The 27,191-nt window shown below is 42.0% G+C and overlaps 1 protein-coding gene across 1 annotated transcript in view; it reads left to right on the top strand.

Annotated features, from left to right (window-relative positions):
• LOC115096272 (opsin-VA-like) overlaps window positions 1–18,124 on the top strand; it is a 32,157-nt gene extending 14,033 nt beyond the window's left edge. Inside the window, exons 2-5 of the mRNA XM_029610771.1 lie at window positions 61–271; window positions 11,665–11,782; window positions 16,277–16,516; window positions 17,891–18,124. Coding sequence (XP_029466631.1) covers window positions 61–271; window positions 11,665–11,782; window positions 16,277–16,516; window positions 17,891–18,124 — 803 coding nt within the window. The remainder of the gene's footprint in view (window positions 1–60; window positions 272–11,664; window positions 11,783–16,276; window positions 16,517–17,890) is intronic.
• The last annotated feature ends 9,067 nt before the right edge of the window (window positions 18,125–27,191 follow it).

The raw sequence follows: 27,191 nt of genomic DNA, 5'->3' as shown, positions 1-27,191 counted from the left end.
GAATACTAATCTGAGCATGTGCTGCTTTTTTCTTGTCATTACCTGGTTCTGTATTTTCAGGGATTGTTGCTCTCTGGTCCCTTGCAATACTGGCTTTTGAGCGTTACATGGTGATCTGCAAACCATTGGGCAATATACGTCTGAGAGGAAAGCATTCAGCCATGGGGGTTGCCTTTGTGTGGGTCTTTTCATTCATCTGGACCGTCCCACCTACTATGGGTTGGAGCAGCTATACCACCAGTAAAATAGGCACTACCTGTGAACCAAACTGGTAAGAACTGTTCACAAACCAGTACAAATATTGAAAACAGGTGGAATGAAGTAGCATAATAGATGAGATTTACATAGGCTAGAAGTATTTAAATATCCATGCTCATCAGAAAGAAAATATTTTTAAAAGATGGACATAAAAAAAGAGACTTGGGGGGGGGGGGGGTCTATTTTATAATGTGTGTTATATCTAGGGATGGTAACTTTCAAAATGGCATGCAGGTGCACATATGTGTACATTCGTCGGCCCGCACCCAGAGATGCAGCTGTTTCATAACAAACACACGTATATGCGTGCATGTTATAAAATAGCCTGGCTGCGTGCACATGTGCGCTCAATTTTAAGTGGGTGCATGCCTGTGCATGCAAATGCCATTTCTACCACATAAGTGGGGGGATTTTAAAAGGCACCTATACCAATGCCATTGCCAGTTTTCCCAGTTTGTTCCAGGTTTGTCCAGTTAAGGATTAGGACTTCCAAACTGTACTAGTTTAATAGCCTTCCTTCCCCTCTGTAGCTCCGACTTTTAAAACCCGCTGATCTGCCTAGATTATTTTGTTTTATAACTTATATGTCATTCATAGCAGAAATAAAGTTACGTGGCAGAAGACCCTAGTGTGCATTGGATCGCATAAGTATTTATGTGCACATTTTAAAGGTAATCCCAGAACGCCCATGTGCTGCCCCATGCCCTGCCCAGACTACACCCATGACACACCCTTTCTTGGGAGCAGAGGGAGGCTGGAAACTACAGGCCAGTGAGCCTTACTTTGGTGATGGGAAAATTAATGGAAACATAGCCGAAGGAAAGGTTCGTCAACTATCTACAATCTAATGAGTTGCAAGATCCAAGGAAACATGGTTTTGCTAGAGGAAGGATGTGTCAAATGAATTTGGTTGATTTTTTTTTTGATTGGACAACTAGAGAATTGGATAAAAGAAGAGAACTTGATGTGATTTATCTGGATTTCACTTTTGATATTGTCCCACACAGTAGGCTCATGAACAAAATGAGAAACCTTGGAGTGGGTTCCAAAGTGGTAGAATGAATTACAAATTGGTTGACTGACAGATGACAGTGAGTGGTGGTAAATGGAAACTATTTTGAAGTGATAAGAGTGATAAATGGACTGCTTCAGGGGAGGTTTTGTTCAATATCTTTGTGAGCAACAAAGCAGAAGGGTTAGAAGAGAAGGTTTGTCATTTTGTGAATGACTCTAAAATCTGCAGCAGAGTGGACAAGCCTGAAGGAGTGGAGACAATGAAAAGTGATCTAAGAAAGCTTGAGAAGTGGTTAAAGGTTTGGCAGCTGGGATTAGAAGTGTAAATTCATGCATCTGGAGTCCAGAAATCTCAAGGAGCTATACATGATGGGGGGTGAGAGACTGATGTGCCTGAACCAGGAAAGAAACATTGGGGTGATAGTGTTGGATGATCTGAAAGCAGCAAAGCAATTTGAACAAGGTGGTGGCTAAGGCCAGATGAATGCTGGGCTGTACTGAAAGAGGCATAACCAGCAGGAAAAAGGTGGTGATATTGCCCCTGTAAAGGTCATTGATGAGGCCTCTTTTGGAATATTGTGTTCAGTCCTATAGACTGATTCTTAAAAAGAATAGAGAGCAAGATTGAAGCAGTTCAAAAAAAGGCAACCAAAATAGTTTAGGGTCTGCATCAAAAGCCATATAAGATGAGACTGAAGGACCTAAATATGTATACCCTGGAGGAGAGAAGCGACGGGGGATATGATACAGACATTCAAATACTTGAAGGGTATATATATGAAGCATGGGACTCAAGCTTTTTCCAATGGAAGGAAAGCTGTAGAACTAGGGGTCATAAAATGAAGCTCCAAGAGGGAAGACTCAGGAACAATGTCAGGAAATATTTCTTCATGGAAAGGGTGACTGATGCATAGAATGCCCTCCCGATAGGGGTAGTTAAGATGATAAGTGTTATGGAATTCAAAAGAGCTTGGGATAATTCAAAAGAGCTAAAGGATGGAAATGAAGGTAAGGGGTAACCTGTGCAGATCGGCAGTTGCTGCCCTTAGCAGGAGGTAAGGGGCCAACCTGCATGGTACAGCGGTCGCTACACTAAATAGATTGAAAATAAATAAGTTAAAAGATTAAATAAATAAAGCTTGCTGGGCATACTGGATGAAGGACAACTTTGATTTTTTTCTGCCGTCATTTACTATTTTATTAATTGCCTAGGGCAGTAAATTTTGAAGGTGCCGGTAAATTTTGAAGAGGAGTGCAACTGTGCCAAAGGCACACTACTATGGCACTCTAGGACTGGAGAGGTAGAAGGACTTCACCCAGTATCTGATTTTCAGGGTCATCTATCCCCCATCCCCCTCCCCCTCCATCTCCTGCTTCCCTCACTTTCCAGTTCTGCCTATGGGAGCCTAAATCCTACCCTGATTAATGCAAAAATAGCCCCTAATACAGAAAACAATTTAATCAGCTACATTGCATGCTATTGCTTACAAGATGCTTATTAATATTAAAATAACTTTACACAAAATGCATTAAGCCTTTGCAATGGGTGAGAACCCAATGGCTAATGCAAAAACCAACTACTACTCAATTCTTCCTCCAAGCAAATGAAGAGCTTTTGAGTACCAATGTCCCCTCTTCTCTCCCTGAGCAAGTGATGGCACTCTGAGCCCCAATGTCCTGCTGACTCTCTCTGTCAGGGCCCCCCATCCCAAATGGCAGTTTCTGACTGATATTCTCTTTTTGCCCTGCATATGCAGGACATAAGAAAGCATCAGATCAGCTGGCACCATTTGACACCCTGGAGTAAGCAGGGCAGAAACAACTGCTCTCTATTGACTTTGTCTGGCATTGGATGGGGTAGGTAGGGGGCTTGGGGATCCTGGCAGAAGCAATAGAGGGGGCACTTTGGGGCTTGGAGCGCCATCACTTACTTGGAGGAAGGGGAGAGGTTGTGGACACTGGGACTCAGAGCCCCTTCCCTCGTTCAGGGAGAAGGGAATGTTCAAAGCTGAGAGTTCCCCTTTGGGAGAGAGGATCATCAGGCTATGGCAGGCTTTCTAGTCGCTGTGGGTGGGGAGCATGGAGGATCGAGATTCTTTTGCCATGGCCAATAACACAGTTGAATGTCTTCCCTTGGTATTGAACTCATGTTACTTCACTAAAAGCTATAGGCCCTTTAGTGAATAGAATGTTAAACATGCTACAATAAAATGCATTGATGTATGTTTGTATGGTGATTTAGTAAATAAGCCCTTACGTTCTTTCATTTCACACGTGTATATTGTAGTTGCTACAGGTTTCTTGTCTTTACAATGACAGCTTATGGCAAAGGCTACAAAACAGAATGGGGTCCTTTTACAAATTAGAACTCATCAAAGGTATTGTGTCCACCCATTCACTCTGTGGGTGGTCATAGCAGAGAGGTATTTCAACTGAAAGTTTGCCTCTGTTCACATATAAAGAAATTAGTAATAACTGGAATGCCAGTTCATTTTGTTCTTCTAATTCAGTTCAATTTTTTTAGTTGCATGTGTATGTAATCAGGTCTTTAGAAAACATAGAATATTAAAAGCAAAGATTTGTTTTAAACTTTAGATTAAAGACATATATTTGCTGTAATCTCCCTATTTGTGGCATGAGAAATCCACGTCAGCCATTACAGATTCCTATTAATTAAACTAGTTCTCAACAAATGCAAAAATCTGTAGGTTATGTTGCAGATGTATTTTAATTTACAATATTTCTAGCCTGAGCTATCTATAATCCTAAATGAATTACATAAAAACATACATAATCACATAAAACAAACAATGATAAACTTTATTGCTGCTTACTAATACTGATAAAATTCAAATAAATTAGATGTTAAAATAAATAATCTACACACACCACCACACAACTGTTCTTCCAGAATAAATTTGGACAATAGTCAATAGAACAGGTGATCTCTGAAGACATCAAAAACAAATTATATATATAAACACATTTAATAATTTATTAATTATTTCTTTATAACAAAACACAGAATATTTGCCCCTTACTTCAGAAATGTTTATTGGGTGTTTTGTAGCAGTGTGCACACTTTTTATATCTGTAAGGCAGTTAGTGGGGGTAAAACCTTTTCTGGTTTTACAGTAATATGCAAAGTTAATAGAGAAGTTGAACATTCTGTATGACTGTGGGATTGGATGGTATGTGAGAGTGAATGATTGTAGAGCGAAAGTTGAATGGTTATTAGAATTAAGAGATCGATGTAAAAACAGTGGCGGTGTTTTAGACAAATATTCTGTGTTTTGTTTAATAAATCATTAAATGTTTTAGTTATAATTTGCTTTTGATGTCTTCAGAGATCACCTGTTCTATTCAGTATTGTCCATGTTAAAATAAATAAACCAACTTCATCTAACTGCTATATCAGCAAAGTTGTTAATTGGTTTAATATTAAATAATCTATAATCCAGAATGGGAGAATCTAGGATCAATTATGCCTATTAATTTTTATCAGAAAGATGTGATTGTAACCTGCAACAAAAACCCATTTAGGAGAAATAAGCAATATATACTCATAGGATTTCCTTAAAAATGGACGCACGTGTTAATAATAAAAGTACAAGTATTGTTCCTCCCAATAGGCATTGTTAAGCGATCAGGATTCTCTGCAGTATCTCTGAATTTCACCAATAGGTAATGCGGTTTTTATTATAGAGATTTCAACTTCAGAATGACAGAGCGGTAATTACAAACAAATGGATTACAAATTAGATTTGAAAGGAATATTGGCCTACATTAATCATTTTGCTATACATTTTGTATGAAGAGAGAGATAGAGAGAGATACCACTGAAGGAGGGTCAACTAGTAACTCAAGGTGAGGTTTTGGTGGTGGTCTAGATTTTGGGGGGCTGTTTTACATGCACAGTCAGAGGTATAAACAGCACAGGGCACATCAGTGAAGATTTCATGTGATTTGGAATGAGGAAAGGTACACAAAGATGAGATTTGTACAATGTACTCTCTCCTTAATTTGATGCACTCTGCTATCAAGTTAGGGTGAGATTATCTTGCAAAATGCCAGAAAAAATGGTGTAGTTAGTTCTGGCATTAAAACATGTATTAAGCTATCTCATACAATGTTAAACACCCCTCATTTTCATACATTTCTCCCCTTCAACTAAATTTTCAAAATTTGTATACGCATTTTGTGATGCAGAAAATAACGTAGGTGTTATGGCGTTATTGTGGGCATTAGGGCCCTAACGCCCGTGATTATGCCCTAACATGATCTGAAAAATGACCCTGATTGTTTGTTCAGTTTAAGGTGAATCTGATTCACCTAGATAGTGAGTACAGAAATAAAATTGTACAATAGTCCTAGCCTTAGCTAAGTCAAAACAGAAGCATTTTAACATTAAGATAGGTCATTGAAATAGCCGACATGTTTTGATTAAAATATCATTGTAAATGCCAAGTAACATGGGAAGATAGTCTCCCTCTTGTTTTTGACCTGCCAGTTTCCACATGTTTCTTTTGTGTTTCCAATTCAGTTGGAAGTAATACAGGTATTTGGCATCATGATTCTTTGGGGTAATTTTCAAAAAGGATTTACACACTTATAACTGGATTTTATTTGCGTAATTTCTTTGATATATGATATTGAAATTGTCAATAGGTTTTATGCACACAAGCGCACTTTGGGGTAGATTTTCAAAGGGTACGCGCATACGATACGGGCGTACCCCCCCGAAAACATACCCCAAACCCACCCTGCGCGCGCCGAGCCTATTTTGCATAGGCTTGGCGGCGCGCGCAAGCCCCGGGACGCGCGTAAGTCCCAGGGCTTGCATGGAGGGGCGTGTCGGGGGCGTGCCGTGAGTGCCGCGGCGTTTCGGGGGCGGGCCTGGGGGTGTGGCACCGGCCCGGGGGTGTGGTCGAGGCCTCCAGACCAGCCCCCGGGTCGGGGGATGGCGCGTCAGCAGCCTGCTGGCGCGCGCAGATTTACGCCTGCTTTCCGCAGGCGTAAATCTGCCAACAAAGGTAGGGAGGGTTTAGATAGGGCCGGGGGGGTGGGTTAGGTAGGGGAATGGAGGGGAAGGTGCGGGGGGTGGAAAGAAAGTTCCCTCCGAGGCCGCTCCGATTTCGGAGCGGCCTCGGAGGGAACAGGCAGTGCGCGCCGGGCTCGGTGAGTGTAGGTTGCACAAATGTGCACCCCCTTGCGTGCGCTGACTCCGGATTTTATAAGATACGCGCGGCTACGCGCGTATCTTATAAAATCCAGCATACTTTTGTTCACGCCTGGTGCACGAACAAAAGTACGTGCGCGTGGAAATTTATAAAATCTACCCCTCTAAGCGCATAAATGGGCTTTTTAAAATTGTTATAATATATACTGGGGTAGATTTTAAAAACGGCGCGTTCGCGTACTTTTGTTCGCGCTCCAGGCGCAAATAAAAGTATGCTGGATTTTAGTAGATATGCGCGTAGCCGGCCTGCGCGCGCTGAGCCACGCAGCCTGCCTCCGTTCCCTCCGAGGCCGCTCCAAAATCGGAGCGGCCTCGGAGGGAACTTTCTTTTGCCCTCCCCTCACCTTCCCCTCCCTTCCTCTACCTAACCCTATCTAAACCCCCCCCCCTACCTTTATCCGTGGATTTACGCCTCCCGGAGGGAGACATAAATCCACGCGCGCCAGCGGGCTACTGGCGCGCCGAGACGCGATCCGGGGGCGGTTCCGGAGGGCACGGCCACGCCCCCGAACCGCCCCGGCCCGAAACCATGCCCCCGGGCCCGCCCCTGAAACGCTGTGTCCCGCCCCCAAAACGCCGCACCGATCGGCCCCGCCCCGACACGCCCCCGACACACCCCGACTGAAAACCCCGGGACTTACGCGATTTTGAATCGTTTTGCCGGCGCCATTTTGGGCAAAATGGCGCCGGCCGTACGGCAACACGATTCGACTGCAGGAGGTCGTTCCGGACACCCGCTGGAGTTTTGGCAAGTCTTGGGGGGGTCAGGAGGCCCCCCCAAGCTGGCCAAAAGTCCCTGGGGGTCCAGCGGGGGTCCGGGAGCGATCTCCTACGCTCCTGACGTCGGGGGACAAAAACAAAATGGCGCCGGCGCTACCTTTGTCCTGTCATATGACAGGGCAAAGGTAGTGCCGGCGCCATTTCTACAACGCACCGCAGGCCCGAGAGTAAAAGATCACACCGGGACCCCCGCTCTGGACCCCCAGGTAATTTAAGGCATTTTGGGGGGGGTTCGGGAGGGTGGGGGATTGATTTTAAAGGGTCAGGGTGGGTTTTAGGGATGTTTTAGTGTGCCGGTTTTCCTGCCCTCCCCCGATTTATGATTTACATGATATTTACAAAAACAAAACCGCAACGATCCGATTCCCTCCCCCCCCAGCCGAAATCGATCATTAAGACGATCGATCACACGATTCACATCTCTAAAACCTAAAATCATTTATAAATCAAACTACCAAGGACTGCTTCCATAAACTCCAAGTTTTAAAAAGAATAAAACCACTTTTCCACTTCCACGACTACAGAACAGTCTTGCAATCAATAATCTTCGCTAAATTAGATTATTGCAACTCTATTCTATTAGGTCTCCCATCATCTCACACTAAATCCCTTCAGATGGTTCAAAACACGGCAGCGAGAATATTAACAAACACTCGGAGAAGAGACCACATATCTCCAATCCTCAAAGACCTACATTGGCTGCCAATTCACTACAGAATCATATATAAGTCCATAACTATTATTTATTTATTTTTAATTTTTATATACCGGAATTCCTGTATGCAATACAAATCAATCCGGTTTACAAGTAACGAAAAGGTTGCCCTGGTCTGGGAGGTTAGACTGGGGTTTTTTACATAGAACATTGAACAATAACAATCAACCATTGAACGTTATTACAAGGAACAGTGAAAGTAACAATAGTATTTAACAAGTAATTAATATTATTATAACATTAACATTATTCGTGTTTTGAGCTGAGTGTGTGTGTTCACATTTTACAAGGAACTTTAGTAGCGTATATAGTCTGCAAGTAATCGGTTAAATAATATAATATGAAAAGGATGACTGTTAAATAGATATTGCGAATAACCAAGTCCGTGTATGAAATTAAGTGTCAATGTGTTAGTGACACCTTGCAAAGGTTGGATCTGAAAGACAGGAGGAGGTGCCCAGTTACACTCTGGGAATTGGAACGCTTGCCTGAAGAGCCAGGTTTTTAACCTTTTTTGAACTCTGGTAGATTGGGTTCGAGTCTTATGTCTGGTGGGAGCGCATTCCATTGATGTGGTCCCGCAGTGGATAGTGCTCTTTTTCTTAGCGTTGAATTGGCGGGAGCTGCGGCTAATGTGCCTTTGTAGGCGCTTCTGATGGGTCTGGCCGATGAGTGTAGGCGAAGTTGAGTTTGTAGAGATATAGGTGCGACGTTATGAATTACTTTATGGATGATGGTTAAGGTTTTATATATGATTCTCTGTTTCATGGGTAGCCAGTGGAGGTTGCTCAAGATGGGGGTAATATGGTCTCTTCTATTAGTGTTAGTTAGGATTCTGGCTGCGGCGTTTTGTACCATCTGTAGGGGTTTGATGCTGTTGGAGGGGAGGCCCAGTAAGATTGAGTTGCAGTAATCAAGTTTCGAAAAAATAATGGATTGAAGAACGAGGCGAAAGTCATTGAAGTGAAGGAGTGGCTTTAGTTTCTTTAGGACCTGTAGTTTAAAGAAGCAATCCCTGGTGGTTGTGTTTATGAATTTTTTAAGGTTAAGTTGATTGTCAAGCCAAGTTCCTAAATTCCTGACGTCTGCAGAGAGCTCCATGTTTAAAGATGTGGTTTGTGCCGGACTAGGTGGGTGGTTGTTCGGGTTGTGTGAGATTAGTAGCAGCTCTGTTTTGCTGGAGTTTAGAATCAGGTTTAGGCTGGAGAGTAGTTGTTTAATTGGTTGAAGACAATTCTCCCAGTAGACGAAGGTTTTTTGAATTGATTCTGTGATGGGGATTAGGATCTGGATGTCGTCTGCATAGAGGTAATGAGTAAGCTTGAGTTGAGATAGCAGATGGCAGAGGGGGAGGACGTAAATGTTGAACAGGGTAGGGGAGAGGGATGAACCTTGTGGTACGCCTTGGTCTGATAGGATGGGGTCTGATTCCTTGTTGTTAATTCTGACCTTGTAAAACCTGTTGGATAGGAACGATTTGAACCAACAGAGAGCTGTGCCTTTGATTCCTATGTTTGATAGTTGTTCTAGGAGTTGTGAGTGATTTACCGTGTCGAACGCTGACGATAGGTCTAGTAGGACCAGTAAGAATGACTGTTTTTTCTCCAGGTTCAAAAGTAAATTATCAGTGAGAGAAAGCAGGAGGGACTCTGTGCTTCGAGATTTGCGAAAACCATATTGTGCCGGGGAAAGAATGTTGTGCTCCTCGAGGTATTCGGAAAGTTGTTTATTTACTGCTTTTTCCATCAGTTTGGAGATCAGGGGCAGGTTTGCAATGGGTCTGTAGTTGGCTGGGTCCATGGGTGATGCAGTTGGTTTTTTCAGTAGGGGTTTGAGGATTGCAAGTTTTAGCTGATTAGGAACTGTGCCCATGGCTAAAGAGGTATTGATGATTTCTGCAATAGGTTTTGCGACGGTGCTAGAGATGGCAGTGAGCAAATTAGTAGGGAGTGGGTCCGAGGGATGTGCAGATGGTTTAATTTTTTAAAGTAAATTTTCAATCTCCATGGCTGATGTGGGCTCGAATGACTCTAGTCTAGAATTCAGAGTGAGTTGGTATGTGCTATGAGGTGTTGGAAGAGTTTGGTGGGTTGTAAGGGAAGAGGGTGAGGTTTGAGATTTTTGTTTTGAAGTAGGTGGCTAGTTCGTTGGCCTTACTGAGCGCTAGTTGGTCTGGAATGGATGGTGGTGTTGGTTTGGTGAGCGATGAAACGTAGGAGAATAAAGCCTTCGAGTCGAAGGCTTTATTTACTACTATTTACAAAGCCATCCATCAATACTCTCCGCTTAACCTTCAAATTCCATTCAAAAAATATACTTCCTCCAGAGCCATCAGAGAGTCCTACAAAGAATCCCTACAAGTTCCACACTCCAAATCCACTCGGCACATAACCGCCAGAGACAGGGCTTTCTCCACTGCAGGACCGACATTATGGAACTCCATCCCACCAGATTTGCGACAAGAACCCTGCCTTCCTACATTTAGGAAACGACTCAAAACGTGGTTATTTATGAAAGCCTTTCCAGACACCAACTGAACCTTAGTTCACCATTAACTAACGCTTAGACTTTTTCTTAACATGGTAATTAATAACTACCTCAACAGGGCAATTCATTAACGTTGCAAATGCTGTAACTTAGTTCACACCATTAATTGGCAAATTTGTTCTCTATGTTTAATTCCTAGCTCCTTTTCACTGCTCCAAGTTGTGTAATTCCCTTGTTTTATTGTAACTGCAACCTTTTGTCAGCACCTGTTAATGTTTATTATTATTATTTTATTATCACTTTGTTCCTTCACCTCTTGTTAATTGTAAACTGGCATGATGCGTTATTCATCGCGAATGCCTGTATAGAAAACCCTAAAATAAATAAATAAATAAATAAATAAACCATCTTAGTTTCAGAAGGTTACTTAAGTGCTATGAAATTTGAAATAAAAGAATGACTGAAGACGTATATATTAAATAAATTCATAGTCGATACTGGTCTTATTCAATCAATATTTAACCATAGGAACAGAATGGGGAAAAGTATTTTTGAACAAGGCTCATTATATTTTAATTGCTAGTATGTTTACTACTTATGCTGACTTTCTACATATAGTAATAACCTACAGGGTTAGTGAAAAATCATATAACCCCTAGATGGCTAAAAATACTTTATATGCCTCATAGCTCATAATGAGTTTGGCTACATGAACACAAACTGGGGCTGGACTTTGAATAAGAACAGTGTTTTATATGTAGGGACCTTCTTTTCCAGTTTTTATATTATTTTCCCCACAAATTTTGTCAGTATTTATTATAATGAACAACAATAGGAGAAAATGAGTGGAAAAAAATAGTAATTTATTTCTACTGACTTTTCTCCCATTTTTGTTCGTTATAATACACACTGAAAAATTCCTGGGAAAAGTAAAATAAAAATTGAAAACAAAGGTCCTATTTGCAATAATAGAACTGATAAGCAAAATCTGTTTTGCAAGCATCCAGAGGGAATGGAGAACCCATAATAAACTATCAATATTCATAAAAAGTAAGCACCTTGATACTGCTCTATATTAAAGGTAGCAATAGGAGAAGTTCCTCAAATTATGAATAATTTCATTGTGATAAAGTTCAATTATAATGCATAATATACTTTGTGTCTTGTGTAGGTATTCAGGAAACTACGAAGATCATACTTATATTATAACATTCTTCACGACATGCTTCATACTACCCTTGTTGGTTATCTTCCTATCCTATGGGAAATTGATGCGAAAGCTAAGGAAGGTAGGTGTTACTACGAAAGCAATAATAGATTATCAATATCATGTAGATAATTAGAATTTACAATTGTTCTAGATGTATAGTGATGTGATTTAGTGAAATGATCAAGGGTTAATACTGTTGATATTGTGTCATTCCATAAGAACAATAGTACAATATTCTTTATGCTCTGACATTCTCGATTGGTTTCAACAACATTTATTTTAACCTCAGAAGGGCAAATAACATAAATTATTTGGATTTTGCTGAATGGCAATGGTCATGAAAGGATTTACTATAGAGCTAGCAAGAAAAGAAAATATTAATCACAGCCCTAAAAACAATGAGCCAGATTTTCATTTCTAGCGCGGGCGTAGATTTGTGCACGCAACCCAGCACACACAAATCTATGCCCGATTTCATAACATGCGCGCGCACATTTGTGCACCTTGTGCGCGCCGAGCCCTAGGGGAGCACCGATGGCTTTCCCCGTTCCCTCCGAGGCTGCTCTGAAATCGGAGCGGCCTCGGAGGGAACTTTCCTTCCGCCCCCCCACCTTCCCCTCCCTTCCCCTATCCAAATGGCAGATGAAATTTAATGTGTACAAGTGCAAGGTGTTGCATATAGGGAAAAATAACCTGTGCTGTAGTTACACGATGTTAGGTACCATATTAGGAGCTACCACCCAGGAAAAAGATCCAGGCATCATAGTGGATAATACTTTAAAATCATGAGAGGTCTTGAACGAGTAGATGTGAATCGGTTATTTACACTTTTGAATAATAGAAGGACTAGGGGGCATTCCATGAAGTTAGCAAGTAGCACATTTAAGACTAATCGGAGAAAATTCTTTTTCACTCAATGCACAATAAAGCTCTGGAATTTGTTGCCAGAGGATGTGGTTAGTGCAGTTAGTGTAGCTGGGTTCAAAAAAGGTTTGGATAAGTTCTTGGAGGAGAAGTTCATTAATGGCTATTAATCAAGTTTACTTAGGGAATAGCCACTGCTATTAATTGCATCAGTAGCATGGGATCTTCTTAGAGTTTGGGTAATTACCAGGTTCTTGTGGCCTGGTTTGGCCTCTGTTGGAAACAGGATGCTGGGCTTGATGGACCCTTGGTCTGACCCAGCATGGCAATTTATGTTCTTATGTTCTATGTTCGTATGTACTTAAACCCCCCCTACAGAGTGCCGGCGCGCGGTCCCCCAGCCTAGCAGGCCTTCGGAGGCCTCTGGCCATGCCCCCACCCTGGACCTCCCGTGCCCCGCCCCTTTTTTCAAGTCCCGGGACTTACGCGCGTCACCGAGCCTATGTAAAATAGGCTCGGTGCGCACAGGAGGGGTTTAAAAGGATTACGCTTGTAACCCTTTTAAAATCTGCTCCATTATTTGGAGTGTATGGAAGGAGGAGTAACCATAGATGTTCCATTTTCATACTCCGCTCTACCCACAATCATTTCCTCAAATACACCTTTTATTGTTCTGGAATTCATTGTCAGAGGATGTGGTTAAGGCAGTTAGTGTAGCTGAGTTTAAAAAAGGTTTGGATAATTTCCTGGAGAACTCCATAAACTACTATTAATCAATAGGAAATAGCACCTGCATGTTGCTGGCATTAGTAGCATGGGATCATTTTAATGTGTGGGTACTTGCCAGGTATATTTGTGACTTGGATTGGCCACTATTGGAAACATGATACAGGGTTTGATTAACTCTTGGTCTGACCCAGTATGGCATATCTTATGTTCTTATGTCTCTGGGAGCTTTCAGTCTCAGATATATTTACTTCTGCCTAACAGTGTCTTAAGTGAGACCAGTGCCTTGCCTCAGCTGGCAACTCTAAATATTTCCTTTGTGAGCCCATTTGACACCTTTAACACTTTCTTATCCTTGTGCATGGACAGGAAATGTTTTTTAGAAGGAATACTCACATTTTACTGGATCACAAAACAACACAAACATTTTTTTAACTGTAACCTCACCTTTGAAATGATGGGCAGGTTTTCCTTATTGGAATAAGGGTCTCTCTCCCACATTTATTTAGTGGGCTCAACAGTGGTCATACAGATGGTGAAGTGGACTTGAACAGAGAACAGTGTGTGTGTGTGTGTGTGTGTGTGTGGAGGAAAATCTTACTTCTCCACTGGTCAGGGGTAAACTCAGTCCCACTCCCTCCATTGAGCTCCTACCCATTACATCTTTGCATACTGGCATAGCTACTAGCAGGAAACCAGAAGAGCCCCTCCAAGTTACAACTCAGTCCTTCATTTCATTGTTTTTTTTCTGGATTGTCCAGCCAATACTATAGTGGATTCCTAAGAGTGTGGGAGATCAGAAAACACAGAAACTTTTGTCACAGAACAATGCTAAAATAGCAAACATGAATCACTCATACTGACTCCTTATCGCACCACATAGCGTTATTATATGGAATCATATTGCATATACTAACAGAATCAAATATAAATATCACTGAAACCCCTCCTTTGTGCAGTGCATTCATTTATAATTCATTATTCCTCTCTTTTCTGCTCTGCATAGCCTTTCTGAACACATGGAGGTCAATATTCAAAGCACTGATAAGTGGGACTTTGCAGCTAAGTAGCAGCCACCGAATATGCGCTTATGTTAGCTGTAAAAGTTGTGCGTGAGCAGAGGGTGTATCGGGGCGGAGCTAGTTAGCTGTATAACTTATATGGCCAACTGCCAATATTCAGACTTAAGTCACATAAGTTGTATGGCTAAGCTAGATGTGCCATAGAGCAGGTCTAACCTTAACCAGTTAGACTTATTGGCTAAGCACTCAGTTAAATACACATATTCAGTGACATAGCTGTGTCGAATATACATCATAACTTAGCTGGATAAGTTCTAACTGGCAAAGTTACTTAACCGGCCAGTTTTAAATAGTGACTTCACTGCTTATAACAAAAAATAATACATACAAAGAAAAATTTAAAAATTATTTAATTAAGGAGAAAAACATTTAAACAAAATCTCTTCAGTTCTTGACCAAAGATTCTCTTTCTCACGCTTGTGAACTATGCGTGCGTTATAGTTGTCCAGTTTGTAATGTGCCCCTCTGTTACTGTCGTATGGATCAGATAGTGGAGTGTTTTAGGCTGAGGATTGTGTTGTGTGAGGCAGATGGAGCATTCCTTTCCCATCCCCCTACACTTCCTGTGTTAGGTTGCTCTGTGTAGTCATTCTTTTCCCATCCCCCTACACTTCCTGTGTTAGGTTGCTCTGTGTAGTCATTCTTTTCCCATCCCCCTACACTTCCTGTGTTAGGTTGCTCTGTGTAGTCATTCTTTTCCCATCCCCCTACACTTCCTGTGTTAGGTTGCTCTGTGTAGTGATTCCTGAGTTGTCAGGTTATCTACTGCAATTCTAATCTCCCATGAGTCATGAATTCTATTAAGCAATATGTTCCCTAGGAACACACAGAACATATAGAAATGACTTAAAAAAGCAAAGCAGTGAGTGAGAAGAACAGATATTAATTCTTCATGTCCAAAGTATTGATGGTGGGGAGAGATGGGGGTGAGGGAGGGAATTTTCCAAGTCATTTTCCTGGGTATATTTGCTGTCTGAAAATCACCCTCAGTCAGCTAAAAGTACATGTTGGCTTCCACAGTGTGCATAGTTTCAGCTGGATTGAGAGGAGGCATTCCCAGTGGCAGGAGATGGCAGGGTAGGGAAATAATGCATGTAGATTTCAATGTCTGTTGTTTTCCAGCAATTTGGGTTTTTTTTCTCATGGAAAATGCAAGTGCATAGTTCATGGGTACTTTGTGCCCATAGGCAATTTTCAGAAGGAAACTATACCTGCATCTTTTCTGTTTGGAAATTAGCTACAAGGTTCTCAGTTGGAAAGTACCCTTGGAGTTGGCAGCTATGCAGGCCCTCTGAAAATTGCCCCTCCATCCCCAAGCCAATCACTTTATGCCACACAATAAGTAGGTGGTAATAATTAGGTTCATGCTGGAGTGTATTTTATAGGCTTGTACTAGAACCAGAAGGTGGTACTCTTGGGTATTTTTTCCCCTTTAAAATGCCTGGATTCTTGAATTATTGCAACAGTTAATAAATACATATATTGGTATTTACCTCATAGAGCTTGTGAAGTAGATTATTGTTTTAAATAGGGCAAGATATGTGTTATTTAATTAAGCGATATTCATTCACCAAATTTAAAAGCAATTCGTAGAGAGCAGGAAGTGGCATGATGCAGACCAGCAGCATAGTTTACGTTTGGTCATTTTAATCATGTTCTTAGGTGATCTCTTGCATAATTCTTTCAATATTAATGAAAAGAAGGGGTGTGTGTGTGTGGGGGGGGGGGAGGGGGGATTTTAAGAAAAGATTAGCGTTGGACCTCAGATGTTCTTATTCCAGCACTTGTGTACAGCTTCCAGTAATAATCATCTCCTCTCTCAGACTTTTCTTTCAATTTACTTCCTTATTTTTCAGTTTCTCTTAAAGCGCTTGCTGACACAAATTCTTGTTCTTTTAAAGGTGTCAGACACACAAGGGAGACTTGGATCCGCAAGAAAACCAGAGAAAGAAGTCACGCGAATGGTTATTATCATGATTCTGGCATTTCTCGTTTGCTGGTCTCCTTATGCAACCTTTTCTATTCTTGTCACTGCTTATCCTTCCATTGATCTGGATCCTCGTCTGGCAGCAATCCCAGCTTTCTTTGCTAAAACTGCTTCAGTTTACAACCCTGTCATTTACGTTTTTATGAACAAACAGGTACCGTATGTGTTTACTTATCAAAGACCAATTGCATTTTATGCTATACCAGTCTGGATTTCATTGTGCCTAATGCATGAGCATGTATCCTACTCCATTATTAGTTGAAATATTTTTTTCATGCAGCATGTTTGGTGAAAAAAGTCCCATTTTGGTGCAGTTTCTGATTGCTTTAAAATAGAGATCATGGCAGCACATTAAGACTTTTGTCTGCTTAGAAGTAGTTTTGATAGGGCCTGTGCAGTATGAATGAATTCTATTATACCCACTAACCACACAAGCCCCTCCTGCTCATCTTTCAAATGTTATCCTCACAATCGTTATCACATATCAAGACTATCAGGACTGACACTGTACACATGCACTCTCACTCCAGCACTCACACACCACTAAACTATAGGAAAAAGGTTCAGGAGACCAGAAATAGACTACATTAAAACATATTTCAAAAATGCAAATAAAAGTAAATGTTATTTTCTCAGTTGGAGACAGGGTACTAGCAGGAGTGTGAAATGTATGAAAGCATAACTGAAAGGGATGTAGGACAGATGAGGCTCCAGTGCCTAATGCCTATTATCTGCAAGGAAGGGGGTTGAAAGATCATATTGCCATGCCAGCAATGCAAGTGTTCAGATTTGCCTGGTGTGTGTAAAGGAATAATGTGTGACTAATGTCCAGTGAATGATATCTCATTATGGAGAGGATAGCTGTGAAGGAAGGATGCAGAATAAAGATTGTAGAGAGAGAATAAAGTTTTTCTTTAAGGCTGAAGTTAGCAACCAGGTCCTCATGCTCTGCATCTTAATAAGTGATTGGCCCTTTGTTCTTTGAATCAAATAAGCAGGCTTTGTAGTATGTGTGAATACTGGAGTTTCCCCCATTGATTTGTAAGTAGTTGAGGTGATAAGTGTTTCATAAAGTATGCAGGTAGGTGCTGGATAGACATGTGGTCAGGCATTTTTGGATTCTTGTCACTTGATCATTTGATCACACTGACATCACACTATACACATACTCAATCTGGTTCCCGTGACATTTTGTATAGGGGACAAACATGTGAGTGACTTTGTTGGATATTGGGAAGCTTAACAACCTTACTTTTAATGCAGCAGAGAGATATATGTTGACATTTTGCATTATAAAATAAAGACATTTATTTTTTTCTAAGTGGAGTACAGTGCTGTTTATGATAAAATATTACCACTTCTGGTATTCATTTAGGAGAAAGCATGTTTTTCTATATATGTCCAGTTTTAGAATGCCATAAAAGGTATAGGTCAAAAGAATTTTTTTTAGACTAGAAAGGATATATTCTATATAGATTGTGTCAAGTTTATTGCCATTTTACTTTCTGTTATATATCATACATTTCAGTTCAGGAGGTGTCTGCTTCAGATGTTCCACTGTAGCGAAAAGGAGGCTGTCGAGACCAACATCAACCCAACTTCTGAAAGAGCAGCCTTAAACAAGGACAACCATGGAGGTGAAATGCTCACTGTAGCAGTACATGTGGCTACATCAACCATTCGAAAAAATGATGATGAACAAAGTAGCTGCAATTCTTTTGCTCAGCTGCCTATCTCTAACAACAAAGTCTGTCCAATGTAAATGGTAATTCTCAAGTTCAGAGGTAATTGTAATTAAATACTATTTTATCTTTGCTTTTATCGTCCTACATATTAATTATATGTATGTAAGCCGCCATGAAATTTATGGAATGTGTGGGTTATAAATTGTAATAAATAAATATTTAATTGAAAGATAGGTTTCATAAGCTGCAAAATATAAACATTTATTTATTTATTTATTTATTTATATATTTAACGAGTTTTATATACTGTCATTTGGAATCGTCAAAATAACGCCATCATAACGGTTTACAAAATATAAGGTTACAGGGATGAGGGGGGTTAAACAGGGTTTCAAGATACAAACTGTTATTAAGCAAAGGGGTAACATATGTAATGTTAAAGAAAATTTATAGAAATGTAGATGTGAAGAATTTCTTGTCTGTTTAGATTTCAACTAATTTGATTATTTTCTAATGCCTTGTTTGAGGGTGATTAGGTATTTATTTATTTAAAAACATTAATTACCCACTCCTCCAGTGTTCGGGACGGGGTACATTTAATATTTCAGACACAAATAGAGAATGTGGTGAAAGCTGTGTGGGAGGTATAGTGGTTTTCTTTGTTTTCTTGCAAACTCAGGCCTGCAAGACCATTTTTGTATATGTGTTTTCACGAAATTCTCCACTAATGAGTTGCTTTTGTTCAATTCTGTTCAGTTCGGAGTTAGCAATCTGTTCTATTCGGAGTTAATAGTCTGCTTGGAATTAGCAATCTGTTGTTATTTAGGAGAGTTATGGGTGGATCCTTGGACCGGTGGCAGATGATCACGCCTCCGGGGAAGATCCCGAGAGGGACCACCGGTCAGGCTCAGAGTATGGAGACAGTATACTGAACCACAGACGTGGAAATAGTGAGCTGGAATGCTCGGCTGGGCTGTAGTCCCTAGGGATGTGAATCATTTTTCTGACAACTGAAAATATCATACGATATTTTCAAACTCGTCAGAAATCGGGGGCTCCCCGAAACTGATAGGAAAACCCCACAAAACTTTTCATGGGGGTTCTGTTAAAGATGGCGCCGGCCGTCCATTACTCCTACCATGAGACAGGGGCCGGCCAATGGCATGGATACCCTGTCACATGGTAAGGGCAAAGGGCCATCGATGCCATTTTGATTAGTGGCAGCCAGCGGCCCGAGAGCGGGAGATTACTCCTGGGACCCCCACTGGACCACCAGGTACTTTAAAAAAGTTTTGGGGGGGGGGGGGTCGGGAGGGTGGGGGAAGCTAAAGGATGTGTTTTAAAGGATCGGGGTGGGTTTTTTGTTTATCGGCTCGGGCGCAGCCGATAAAAAAAAACCCAATCGGACCACACAAAAAAAATTCCCCGATTGTCCCTGAATTCAGAATTTCTAGTAGTCCCTCGGATACTGGAACAGCGATCTCTGGAGGCTGAGCTGTAGATAAACTGAAATACTGAGTATGCAGGGTATGCAGAGTTCATGTACTGAACCAGATGGTAACACTCACACAATGTCTCATAGAAGCCCAGGAGCTGGAATGTATAGGCCCTTGAGGAGCGAGTACCTGATTCCAGGGAAAGCTCTGAGAGAGCGATGGTAACTCGCTGATGTAGTTGGCAGTAATGACTTCCTGGCAGAAGAGAGTACCGAGCAAGTCTGGGAATGAGGGCCCTCGAGGAGCGAGTACCGGTTCCAGACTGTCACCTGAAAAACAAAGGAGAGAGCGAGGCTCCCGAGGGGCGGGTACCCCTAGTAAGTCCGAGGAGGCAGAGTAGCTTAGGTAGAGTAACCCTTGCTAACTCGATGTGTTAGCAAATTCTAAGACCTTATATATCCGTCGCGGGTGACGTCATCTTCGGGGGATGCCCCCTAGGCCTCCAGGAAACATGGCGGTTTGCAGCGTCCAGCCGGTCCAGGGGTACTGGAGGACTTCAGCAGAAGAACGCCACGGCAACCAATCTTCCCGCGGACGAAGAGGGAGGCACCAAAGAGGTAAGGAGGGCGGAGAGAGGGCGTTGGGCACTAACGGACATAACAGCTTTGCATGATTTTGCATCATAGCAGCTCATTAATGGACAATTTGAGTAAACTTTCATACGTAGCAGACTATGTGCAAAGGTTTACTGCTGTAAAACAAATATTTGCAAACATTTTTCAGAAAAAGGGATTTTGCAAGAAATTTTGCACAAAACAGTCAAGTTTATATGTTTTTGTGAGTGGGTGGGCATTTTGAGAAATGTTTCCCTCAAAAATCCATTTTGAAAAATATTTGGCAATTTAGAACATCAGCCTCCTAATTTTGAAATGAAAATGAAAATCCTGCCCTGACTTTGCTTCCCCGGAATGCCTCCTCCAAATGTGGATGCATTTTCAGGCACAGTTGGCTTATACAGGTATAGTTACAGTACCTACGTATTGAGTGGGCAATTTTACAACATGCCGTTTCTATGCATAAAACACAGTTTTGAGCATGGAAATACATTTTAAAATGACCTCCTTAAAGATGATGTTAAACTATTAACACTTTCATTTTTAAATTTAAAGGACAACTTTAGAAAAGACATAATCATATGAAATGATTTAAATGGCTTTTAACTCTTTAGAGGTTATAGCTTTTATTCAGTAATTAATGTAATTGTCTAGGCAAGGAATTTAATAAATATTTGGAACTTTCATGTTTGACGAAGAGGGAAGGCCCAGGTGTTTCAGCTTTCAAATGCTTCAGATTCCCATAATGCATTGCAAGGAATTCTATCACAGTCAGGTGCTTGAGGAGACAGATATGAATATCAGAATCAAAAATAGAGTTCATTGCTAAGGCATTCTTTTTGAGATAGGAGAAGCGGAAATCTTGAAAATGAATGACTTTAGGTGCCTGCAGAGAAAGGAAATCTTTTGTGTAGTTTAGAAATAATTTAATATTGTAAATAATTACTCTTGTTATACTTTTGTCATTCAAATGCATGAATGGTTTTGTATTCCCATAGAAAGAAATCGCAACATATGAAACATTTTTTTAGGAGAGAATACCAATCCATTGTACATGCTTCCTAAAGTATCTGTCTTCTATATCCCTCTACAAGTATTTCTCTCTACATATTTGTCATAATATACTCTATGCTGAATGGCAGGCATGTCTCTCAGAGGCTTCAGGTGTCTAATCCCAGAAATGATGGTGGGCGGGGAAACCAAACACAAAATCAATAGGGAACTGGCAATAAGGAGATAAGCTACAACCCCAGGGAAAAGCATGTGCCACCTGACTCAGGCACGTGGTCACAATAGACTGACATAGATATGTGCAGAAATATTTTTGTAAGGCTTTCCTTTTATGCTTGCCTCTCAGGACTCATATTCTTCCTTAGATTAAGTTAGGTAATTTGTCTGCAATAAACTTAACAAGTGGCATTTTTTTTATCTTTGATCCTTCTCTCTTTTCTAAAATTCAAACATATTTGTGAGTGAATCTATTTTACTACAAATATTATCAGCATTTGTTATAGAAACCATTCACTATGTAGAAAGAATGATGTGTGATTTATGTAAGGCACAATGTTGCAATATGCTCAGACTACAATTTATTTATTTTATAATTCTTTAAAAAAATTTGCATGCTGATCCTCTTGGAGGCTTAGCAGCAGTGCCATATACTTAGCTTATGTTTGTGTAGCTATTGGGCCACCAAGAGGATACATTTCAAGCAGCTTGTCTAAATTATGTGGCAAATACATATGCAAGTTATACACTCAGGTGTATAAGTCCACTTTGACAATCATCCCACCAAATTTACCAGCCCACAGTTACACCTGCTATTATGTGCAGAAAATGTCTGGGAAAATTTACGTGTATAATTTTGATAATGTTAGTTTTTGCACGTAAGTCCAAATGCCTCCCCAACTCTGCCTGCAGGAATGCCTCTGCTTAGTTCAGTAAACTGATGCACAAATCCGGCATATGCATGTAAGTTTACCCACATAGCAGGTGGGCAACTCTGTTTGGAACCCTGGGCTGATGTTCTCAAATAGATTCCAAGGGCACATCTCAATTTCAAGGGCATATGATGTCCACACTTCCTATACCTTCCATAAACCCACTACTTTCCTGTTGGGCGTGGGGGGGGGGGGGGGGGGGCTGGGTTCTGGGGAAACTTCTCTCCAAGGCCCTGACCATTATTACAGTCTTTAATAGTAACAAGAAAAAGCATGCTTGATTCAAGATATGGTTCTAACATAACTTGCAAGTACTTGTTCAATACAGTCCATTACATAATCCTCTTCCAATAAATCTGTGACTCTGTAAAGATGTTTAATCTGATCTTTTTCTCCTTATTACATCCTAATTTCAGGGGTCATTTTGAAGTTCCCGCCCAGAAATGGTGGATATAATACTTGAATTGATCTAGATGACATTACTCAAAGTCCCATTTGTCAACTTTAATCCAGATGTCTTGAAAAGACTCCTTACAGTTTATCCAACCTCCTTCCAGGATATCCTGATGATATATTGGTGATTAGCACTGGGTGGATACCTCAATTCTCCCTCCTTCCTACTTCTTTTCACTTCTCCAGGAGCAAATGAAGATCCATTCTTCTGGCTTGATCATGGAAGGCTCGTTGGAATTCTCTGAGTGAGGGACTCATCTAGAAGAAGTCCATCTCCCGATGGTGGTAGCTAAAATCCCTTGGCCAAGGGAATTCAGTTTGCAAACCAAAGTAAAAACTGGTCTTCAATATCCAAATAAAAGAAGGAAAGATGGATGAAAACGTCCTTCAACGCAAATTCCAGAAAGAAGAAATATTAGCTAAAAATGGGAAGAAAGCACCCTTTCTACCGTTCTAACCTAGACCTTAAAATATAAGGCACAAAGATCTTATTTCCTAAAAATAAGAAGGTCAAAATAAGAGCAGGGGCAGCACCATCCTGCTTCCTAAAGTCCATACCCGAAGATGGGGTGTCTCTGGGTTTTATAGAACCAGGACATTTTCAATACAGCAGCCTACCTGGGGGAGCTGTTAAACACAAGATTTAATTCTCTTCTACCTACACAAATGTAATAATCCTCTTAGTAGAGATCCAGTGGGACTCTACATGTAAAAGGCTAGGGATGTGAATCGTTTTAGGACGATTAAAATTATCGTCCGATAATTTTAATATCGTCTTAAACCGTTATGGAACACAATACAATACAGATTCTAACGATTTATCGTTATAAATCGTTAGAATCGTGAGCCGGCACACTAAAACCCCCTAAAACCCACCCCCGACCCTTTAAATTAAATCCCCCACCCTCCCGAACCCCCCCCAAATAACTTAAATAACCTGCGGGTCCAGCGGCGGTCCGGAACGGCAGCGGTCCGGAACGGGCTCCTGCTCCTGCATCTTGTCGTCTTCGGCCGGCGCCATTTTCCAAAATGGCGCCGAAAAATGGCGGCGGCCATAGACGAAAAAGATTGGACGGCAGGAGGTCCTTCCGGACCCCCGCTGGACTTTTGGCAAGTCTCGTGGGGGTCAGGAGGCCCCCCACAAGCTGGCCAAAAGTTCCTGGAGGTCCAGCGGGGGTCAGGGAGCGATTTCCCGCCGCGAATCGTTTTCGTACGGAAAATGGCGCCGGCAGGAGATCGACTGCAGGAGGTCGTTCAGCGAGGGTTCCGGCGCCTCGCTGAACGACCTCCTGCAGTCGATCTCCTGCCGGCGCCATTTTCCGTACGAAAACGATTCGCGGCGGGAAATCGCTCTCTGACCCCCGCTGGACCTCCAGGAACTTTTGGCCAGCTTGTGGGGGGCCTCCTGACCCCCACGAGACTTGCCAAAAGTCCAGCGGGGGTCCGGAAGGACCTCCTGCCGTCCAATCTTTTTCGTCTATGGCCGCCGCCATTTTTCGGCGCCATTTTGGAAAATGGCGCCGGCCGAAGACGACAAGATGCAGGAGCAGGAGCCCGTTCCGGACCGCTGCCGTTCCGGACCGCCGCTGGACCCGCAGGTTTATTTAAGTTATTTGGGGGTGGGGGATTTAATTTAAAGGGTCGGGGGTGGGTTTTAGGGGGTTTTAATGTGCCGGTTTTTCGATTTTTCGATTTTTTTAACGATTTTCACGATTTTTCACGATATTTTACCCCCCCAAACGGCAACAATACGATTCCCTCCCCCTCCCAGCCGAAATCGATCGTTAAGACGATCGAGGACACGATTCACATCCCTATAAAAGGCCATTTCTGCTGGTAAAACACAGTTTTAGCCATGGAAATGTCTTTGAAAATTAACCTCTGAGGTTTACTGAAAATCGATCCCATAGATCAGGGGTGGGCCAATTCCAGTCCTCAGGAGCCACAAACAGGCATGGTTTTCAGCATTCCCACAGGACCAGATTTTGTAACCTACGCTCAGGCGTAGATTTGTGTGCGTAAGACAGTGTGCACAAATCTACGCCCGATTTTATAACATGTGCGCGCAGCTGTGCACATGTTATAAAATCCTGGGTCGGCGCATGCAAGGGGGTGCACACTTGTGTACCTTGCGAGCGCCGAGCCCTAGGGGAGCCCCGATGGCTTTCCCCGTTCCCTCCGCCCCCCTACCTTCCCCTCCCTTCCCCTATCTAACAAACCCCCCAGCCCTATCTAAATCATCCCCCTACCTTTGTTTTATTATTTACACCTGCCTCCAGGCAGGAGTAGGTTGCGCATGCCAGCCGAGTGCTGGCACGCGATCCCCGGGCACAACGGCAGTGGCGAGGCCTCTGGACATGCCCTTGCCCCGCCCCTACCTGTCTACGCCCCTCCCATTTTTTCAAGCCCCAGGACATACGCGCGTCTTGGGGCTTGCACGCGTTGCCGAGCCTATGCAAAATAGGCTTGATGCACGCAGGAGGGGTTTTAAAATCCGCCCCACAATGAATAAGCATGAGATAGATTTGCATGCATTACCTATATTGTATGCAAATATATCCACATATTTATTAATGAATATTCTGAAATCCAGATCTGTTTGTGGCTCTTAAGGACCACAGTTAGCCACCTCAACCAGAGATGGTTCTATAATTAAGGAATAAAAATAAGTTGTTTCAAAGCATAATATTAACTCCATCAGTGGGAGATTCTAGAGCAGAGCTTTCCAAACTGTGTGTCGCGACACGTCAGTGTGTCGCCTGCAGTGTGCAGATGTGTCACGTGCTGCGTCGTCAACTCCAATGTGAGTTTGGGCTTTTTTTTCTAGCAATTCACTTTTTTTTTCAGTTCGTGGGTTGCTTATTATTGGGCAATTTTTGTTGTCAATCACGTTTTTTTTGGGCTCGGTGGGTGGGACTTGAGCCCAGCTGTCCCTGTCATTGGCTGCTGCTGCCGATGAGGCCTGGCCACCAGGTGTACTGACTGCAAGCAACAGTGTCTGGTGATCATGGAAGGTGTTATGGCGCATGGCAGGCTTGAACACTGAAGGGAGTGAAGCACTTAACTGGCAACAATCAAAAAGAAGAGGTAGATGAGTGTGGGGGCCAGATATGTGCTGGGGGGAGAGAGATGAGTGTGTGAGGGCCAGACATGTGCTTGGGCTTTTTTTTTTGGGAAAATAGCGCTTGGAATATTATATATTTTTAATATAAATGAAAGGTTTTCATGAGATAGGTTGTGTCGTGAAACATTTTATTTATGTATGTATTTAAGGAAACATACATAAATTGTCGAAATATGTTAAGGGCAAAGGGCCATCAGCGCCATTTTTATTAGTGGCAGCCGATGGCCTGAGAGCCGGAGATCGCTCCTAGGACCCCCACTGGACCACCAGGTACCTGTAAAAAGTTTTTGGAGGGGTAAGGGCAAAGGGCCATCAGCGCCATTTTTATTAGTGGCAGCCGACGGCCTGAGAGCCGGAGATCGCTCCTAGGACCCCCACTGGACCACCAGGTACCTGTAAAAAGTTTTTGGAGGGGTCGGGAGGGTGGGGGAAGCTAAGGGATTAGTTTTAAAGGGTCGGGGTGGGTTTAGGGGTTATTTTTGTGTGCCGTTTTTCCCGCCCTCCCCCAAAACGATAAGAGAACCCCCACAAACAATTTCGTGGGGTTTTCCTATCGTTTTGGGGGAGCCCCCGATTTCTGACGATTTTGAAAATATCATACGATATTTTCAATCGTCCGAAGCCCGATTCACATCCCTAGTTAGTATAGCTGGGTTTAAAAAAGGTTTGGATACATTTTTGGAGGCGAAGTCTATTACCTGCTATTAATCAAGTTGACTTAAGAATAGCCACTGCTATTACTAGCATCAGTAGCATGGGATATACTTAGTTTTTGAGTACTTGCCAGGTACTTATAGCCTGGATTGGCCACTGTTGGAAGCAGGATGCTGGGCTTGATGGACCCATGGTCTGACCCAGTATGGCAATTTCTTAACCTTTAACCTCTGGTTTGCTAGTAGTCTGAGTTACTGTGTCACGAAATTATGTTTGTCTAAAAAGTGTGTCACCAACATGAAAAGTTTGGAAAGCTCTGTTCTAGAGGCTGATTCTTGTAACTGAGAAGGCCCTGCCAGTCATACATTCTCCACTATTACTCAATATGGTTACTATATTCTCTCATGTTGTGACTATGTAAATCGCCTAGACGGATAGATCCCTACCCCATTGTGCAGTATATAAAACTTTTAAATAAATAAATAAATGTTGACTTTAAAGATTGTTGCTAGCACTATATTAAGGAAACTTCACTAGGTGTTCAGGGTCCTTAAGGTTCAGGGTTTTAAACATCAAACAGACATTCTTGAACTAGAGTTCATAAGAGAGAGAGAGAGAGATTAAAATGATATAAAATATCCCACTGGGGGGGCAGGTTCAGCCTTACCTAAATAAATCTGATTTATTAACAAAAGTCCAGGCAACTATACTTCTCATCTTGATTACTGTCATAATCGACTAGTCAACCTTCTTGATAAATCTGTCCATAAACTGCAGCTGATTCAAAACAGTGCTGCCAGGCTCCTTATGAGCTGTAGTTGAAGGCAACATATTACTCCTGTGTTATATAGTCTGCACTGACTTCCTATAACCTGGCAGATTCAGCTTAAGGTCTTAATACTAGCCTTTAAAGCAATGTATTT

Source organism: Rhinatrema bivittatum, chromosome 7 (assembly GCF_901001135.1).
Source record: "Rhinatrema bivittatum chromosome 7, aRhiBiv1.1, whole genome shotgun sequence".
NCBI lineage: Eukaryota > Metazoa > Chordata > Amphibia > Gymnophiona > Rhinatrematidae > Rhinatrema > Rhinatrema bivittatum.
This window is presented reverse-complemented; position numbering and strand designations above follow the sequence as displayed.